The sequence below is a fragment of the Centroberyx gerrardi genome, chromosome 7, assembly GCF_048128805.1.
Source record: "Centroberyx gerrardi isolate f3 chromosome 7, fCenGer3.hap1.cur.20231027, whole genome shotgun sequence".
In the NCBI taxonomy this organism is placed as follows: Eukaryota; Metazoa; Chordata; class Actinopteri; order Beryciformes; family Berycidae; genus Centroberyx; species Centroberyx gerrardi.
Genome location: NC_136003.1, coordinates 22,943,022 through 22,949,073, shown reverse-complemented (window position 1 = coordinate 22,949,073; position 6,052 = coordinate 22,943,022). Strand labels below are relative to the sequence as shown.

Sequence of the window (6,052 nt, the reverse complement as noted above, 5' to 3'; positions counted from 1 at the left end):
GAAATGGATGAATTTTGACATGCTCTGCGAATGAAGAGTATCTGGAAGTATAACAAAGGAAGATCAATAATGACAAATTAAACGACTGTCATCTTTCAGAACCCCACCAGGTGATAGAGAGGGTAAAGCACAAAGATGGAAATACCATGTTGGTAAAAGTCATGACAGGTGGAGTGGTCTTGATTGACTGTATCTCTAGTCAGCAAAATGTGTGTGAAGATCATAGTCTGGGTAACAGTGAAGCTAAAAGATGAGTTTCTCCTTTGTCCTGTAGAGGGCAGCGTTAAGACTGTTGGCGTGGCGGTCCATACTGCACTAGTTTAGGAAAAGAAGAAGTTTCCTTGGTTACGTGACGTCAACGTGGGAGGAGCGTGGGTGACACATCAAAACAGGCAGCTAGCTAACGGATTAGCACTCACTACGGTAGAAGAGCAACGGTAAAGTCAGGTTCAGTCTGGTTAAGTCAGCAAATTGTAAGTTAATAGCTAGTTGCCTTCCTCTAGAAGTCAAACAGACCGACAAGAAAAGGTGATTCGGTAAGTAAAAAGCAATATTTCATTTTGTTCAAAAGGAAGCCAAGGTTTGCTGTCAGATTTAGTCAACGTTTGCTTTGCTAACGTTAGCTAACAAGCCAACTGTTATGTTAACGTTGGTAACCCACAGTTTACTGTACTGTTTTAGTCCGAAGGCTGGAAAGAGTGTTTATCCAACAGTACAATGTGTATAGTTTGTTTTCACCTACTAATCAACGTTAAACAGCCAATGCTATTTCACCTAAGGTAACTTTATGTTAGCTTAGTCATAAACGAGCTAACCTGGCTGCTGGTATTGGTAGCAAAACCGTGATGGTGATACTGATGGCGAATTGAAAACTAGGTTATGTCATTATAAACCTGCTTTGGTCACTGCAGAGTCATTTCTGCTTGGTTATCTAACCTTGTGCGATGCGAGCTTAACTATCTTAAGTTATGTAACTTAATTATGTAGCTGGGCCTAGCTAGCTAGCAATTTAGCTTGCTACTAGTAATCAGAGCCATAGGTAACGTTAGTCTTCCAGTGTTTTCTAGAACCAACTCAAGACAACATCTTGAGTAAAAACGAGCACCAGTTCTAGTGAGTCATGTCGAGTAACGTTACCGCCCACTAACATTGTTCAACTAGCTTGGCTCGAGTTGGCCCGGACTTAGCCCTGTATCCTAATAACGTCATTAAAATATATGAACCACATATAGATAGTAAGCAGTCATTTTAACTGGAGACTAAGTCTTTTGCTGACACTGGGACTTCCCCGACGTAGTATTACGAAGCAAGATGACAGTTGCATTTTTAGATGGCTATGAAATCACTTTACATTGCTGTTTTAATTACGGAATGATTAGACATTTTTACAGCTGGGTTAAGTAACTAGGTGTGGCTTTTCTATTACTATGTAACATGTAACAGTTAAAAGACTGAATGTTTGGGCGTGTTATCTCTGACATAGTTGCTCGCTATCTAGTGATCATCTTCTGGCCAACCAGCTCTTTGACTGGAGCTTTAATTTGTCCTTATGCCATAATGAGCTCGACTAATCCTAATGTTGTATCTTAATTAACTTTGAGTTTGGCTTGCTTGTTTCTTTGACTCTGATTTCATTTATCCCAAGATTACTGTTTACAAAACTGTCTTAAGCTAAAGCTTTTGACATAAAGATAGAAAGAGAACAGCTGACCACCAAGTTTGGTAGCTTGTTTTGTTGTATTGTCAGTTGACATTGACTTTAAATGCTAGTCTGTAGACAACGGATGGTCAACACTAGATCTGTCACACAGTTTGTTTTGAACATCAAATCTTTTCTTTTCTCTCTCAGGGTGCTGAGATTTCACCACAGTTGGCTATAGCAATATTGTGCAATGGAGTTTCCAGATCTAGGAGAGCATTGCTCTGAAAAGACCTGCAAGCGCTTAGGCAAGTATCCTTGGGAATGGATGACTATTTTTGCCTTCTGAGGTTTCTTGGGGAAACTCAATTCTGGCTGTCCCCTTCCCTCCGCCCCCTTAATTTTAACATTGAATTTAAAACCTTGTTTGCCATTACAGATTTCCTTCCAATGAGATGTGACGCCTGTCAAGAGATTTTCTGTAAAGACCACATAACCTATGCAAATCACAAATGCATGTCGTCCTACAAGAAGGTATTTGATTACAATTTTTCAGTAAAGCCTTCAACTGTTGTACTTGTACTCATGATTGATTGAACACATCTTTTAATTTAGCTCACATTTAAGTTTAATGTCAAGATCAGAGTTGATGAGACTGGAATAAGGTTAGGTTATTCTGAAATTGTAATATCTTCATCTATTGAGCATTAATAACCCTGATTGTGTCAATGTGCTTAATTATTCCTGTAGGATGTCCAGGTCCCTGTATGTCCTTTGTGCAACATCCCCATTCCCATTAAGAGAGGAGAGATGCCTGACATCAAAGTTGGTGAACACATTGATCGGGATTGCAAATCAGACCCAGCTCAGAGAAAGAGAAAGGTTTTTTTTTTGTTTTTTTTATGCCATTTTGTAGAAGTATTTACCTTACAATCTATTAGACTTTAAACAAAACCAAAAAAAAAGTCACTTTTTTTTTTCTTTTTTCCAGATTTTTACAAATAAATGTTCAAAAGGAGGCTGTAAGCAGAAAGAAATGATGCGAGTGACATGTGACCAGTGTCACTTAAATTACTGTCTTAAACACCGGCATCCACTAGACCATGATTGTAAGGCTGATGGCAAACCAGTCACCAAATCCGGGTTGGTACAGAATTCCTAATGTCCGACTGCACTCTGTCTGTATCTGAAGTGTCATAATCAGGATGGCTAACAGTATGGTTTTATTTTTCTCAGACATGCTGCTCTTTTGAGGGCCCAAGGTGCTTCCTCCGTCACTTCCTCTGGTTCTAGTTCATCTGGTCAAGGACACTCTAGGCCTGTTTCTAATGGTGTGAGTGCAAATAGCAGGAGCCACAACAGTGGGTAAGCAGTTCTGCTCCGTACTGATAACCAATGTTTCATAGAAAGTTGTGGTTCTAAATAGGCCTAGATGTTTAGGAACCTAGAGGTTCACTAATTTAGTAGTTAAAACTGAATTACAGTATTGCATCTGTTATATAACCAATCCCCCCCACCCCTTTTTTTTTTTTCCTCAGCACTGCCCCACGGATCCCTACTTCAGTTTCAGCCCCTGCAGCGCAGAATGTAATACCACCATCAGCATCATTTCAGGCTGGCCTGGTATGCACACTGCTCTAATGACACCACTTGCAGAAAATTCCATAACGAAATAAATGACTATGTGATGATGTTCTGGTAAGAGAAATGTAAACATGAGTCGGCTGGATCTTCCACTGTCATTGCAGACAGAGGAGCAGGCTTTACAAAGGGCTCTGGAGATGTCTTTGGCTGAGTCGGCGCGCAGCGTTCAGCCAACCCTCAGGTGAGCAATCCTCATTAAGAACCATAATCCTGTATATATCCTATTATCACCCTGAGATCACTCCTAACCCTCTAAAATAACAAGCTACCTGCTCCAGTTTCCGTGTCATTGTGCTGCTGTTGAGAGTGAATGGATTTGGGCACCCAGCTAAAACATAAAAAAAAAGTTAGAGTTAGAGTAAGAGTTAAAATGACTATTTTGAGTGGCAGACTTGTTTGAGTATATACAGAAAATTAATTGATTATAATTTTGATAATTAATTGTTTTAGTCATTTATCAAGTAAAAATTCCAAACATTTGCTGTTACAGTACCACAAATGTTAAGATGTCCTTGCTTTTCTCTATTTCATATAATTCTAAAATGAATACTTTTTTGTTTTTTTTGGCTGCTGCTCAGACTAAGTAAGCAATTTTAAGTTTGAATCGAAAGATTAATCGATAATGAACATAATTGTTAGTTGCAGCCCTATAGTGCAACATATTAGCATAGTGAGATCAATATGTGAGAAGGGACCAGGAGTTTGGCCTGTGATTTCACCACCAACAATTCCTCGATTGTATTCCTAGTGCCATGTGCATTCAGTACATAGTTGCTTTCCCGCTGAATTCATTTGACTTCATTCACAGTAGATGTTTAATAACACTGAAAGCTGTGGGTATCACAGGGATTACATTTCACTAGGGAAAATTTCTCAGCTGGCAGACTGCCTAGAGCAAGAAAGGGTGGGAGTGGCTTTGATGTGCATCTCTTCCATGTCCCGACCTGCAGTCCCACAGTGACATGAAAAGTGTTGTTAAATTTACCACAGTTCCTCCCTTTTTATAGAGAAAATATTTCAAAATGATCAGGTTTTGTCATATTTTTCACTGATAAACAGCTTTGTGTGAAAACAAGTGTAGCAGTATGATGTCGTGAGATTACTACACCCACTTATCACCAGTCCTATTCAGTGGGTGTATGTAAATATCATCATCACTTAGAACTGCTGTATAAACCATTTATTTAGAGGGGAAAAAAACAGCGAGGCAGCACTAGAATTAGCCTCTATCATTTCTTTTCATCTAAATGAAACAAATGAATAAATCCAGTTCACAGGCCTTACCTTATATGTTATGTTTTGTTTTTCTTACATGTTCTTACAGTTTGTTGTATTCCTGTGTCAGTCTCATTTTCATGGTCTTTCACATTCACTGCAGCATTTTGGTATCATAGCAGTCGTGTCTGATGGGGTGTTTTGTTTGTGTCCCAGCCCTCAGGAGCAGGAAGACCTGGCTCTGGCTCGGGCTCTCGCCGCTAGTGAAGAAGAATACCGGCGCCAACAGCAGAGACAACAGGTATCCGGAAAGTTTAGGCGTCAGTAGCATGCTAACAGGAGCACATCTAGGTACATTGTTGCCATGGCATCCTATACTCTTTCAACATTCTCAATTAAAATAGGACTAATTAAATCACAGTTAAGCTCATTTTGGTGGTAACTCTGGGTTTTAACTTTCACGCTCTTATGACACTCTTCTTTCAATATTTGTATATGATGAAATTTGTGTTGCTAACTGTGTTTTCTTTGTTACAGGGCAGAGAGTCCAAGCAGTCAACCTGCAGCCTTTCCTAAACTCAGACCGCTGTCTAGGCCGGCAGCTGCTGCCACTTATCTATTAGATACCGCACATATGGGATACCAGTGTCCAGCAGCACCGCATCACTGACTCTTAAATGAAAGAAACATTCTTGGAAATTGCTGAGATATTACCGCCTTCTATACTTTAAGCACATACTTTCCCAGCAGGATCTGTCATTTCTACCAATGATTTGCTCTGTACATATTTTATATGCTGATCATGAAACCAGATATTACCATAAATGATTCTTGAATAAATTATTTCAAAGATGCACTCTGAGACACTTTGATTTAATCCTGAACGGCTGAATTAATCAGACTTCAAACACACTCAATTTGAATCTGTGAGGGCCTGTTTTGTAGGCAGTTCTCCTTCCATGCATTTCATTTTCTTTTTTTTTTTTTGGGTTGCTCTACTGAAAGTAGGGTTGGGCTGTTCCAATTTTATTGTCAGACCTTTGTCTCTTCATGGATTCACACACTTGAGACTCAGGACATGTCAGAACGAACATTCAGACTTAATTTTGTCACCGTGACAGATTTGGAATGGATGATATTATTACAGTTACATTATGAGGGGCAAAATATGTAGCTTCAAAATGTTGCATTTAGTTGTGACTACCAGCTGTGTGAGAGACTCATTGCCAGGACAGGAAATGCAACTTTTTTGCTGAGTCACAATAGCTAGTTCACCAGCCACTTCCTATTTTACTAGCCTGCTAGATTTTTATAGGGCAAGACCTCCAAATGATGGTTCGCTGAGGTTAGTAGAACTGATAAACTTACCAACCACAGACAAAATCTACCAGCTTTTGAAAGGTAGCTAATGTTCATTTCCCATCCCGGCCCCTCTGAAAGATCATACTGCCTACTAGTCCATATTTTCAGTGTACTAACAGAATATCAAAGCACAAGGCTAGTGGAATGGCAGAAAAAACGACAGCAGAGCAGAATATACTTCACTACAGATTT

At 39.5% G+C, this 6,052-nt stretch overlaps 1 protein-coding gene across 3 annotated transcripts; it reads left to right on the top strand.

The window, feature by feature from the left end:
* Positions 1-408: 408 nt before the first annotated feature.
* Positions 409-5,352, top strand: zfand2a (zinc finger, AN1-type domain 2A). 3 transcript variants are annotated; one of them, XM_071925733.2, is made up of 10 exons: positions 409-533; positions 1,847-1,947; positions 2,079-2,173; positions 2,390-2,521; positions 2,631-2,782; positions 2,876-3,004; positions 3,178-3,262; positions 3,388-3,464; positions 4,715-4,799; positions 5,036-5,352. In XM_071925733.2, the coding sequence occupies exons 2-10, from the start codon at positions 1,893-1,895 to the stop codon at positions 5,072-5,074; spliced, it is 849 nt and encodes a 282-aa protein (XP_071781834.1). In that variant the 5' UTR covers positions 409-533; positions 1,847-1,892; the 3' UTR covers positions 5,075-5,352. The 3 variants fall into 3 exon arrangements, with proteins under 3 accessions (XP_071781834.1, XP_071781837.1, XP_071781835.1); XM_071925736.2 differs by having other exon boundaries at positions 4,715-4,849; XM_071925734.2 differs by having other exon boundaries at positions 412-536; positions 1,850-1,947.
* The last annotated feature ends 700 nt before the right edge of the window (positions 5,353-6,052 follow it).

Bases quoted from the DNA above. Each gene is read 5' to 3' on its own strand.
- zfand2a (XM_071925733.2), top strand. From the start codon at position 1,893: ATGGAGTTTCCAGATCTAGGAGAGCATTGCTCTGAAAAGACCTGCAAG. The intron at 1,948-2,078 runs GCAAGTATCCTT...TTGCCATTACAG, and splicing joins AAAGACCTGCAAGCGCTTAG to ATTTCCTTCCAATGAGATGT. The intron at 4,800-5,035 runs GTATCCGGAAAG...TCTTTGTTACAG, and splicing joins GCCAACAGCAGAGACAACAG to GGCAGAGAGTCCAAGCAGTC.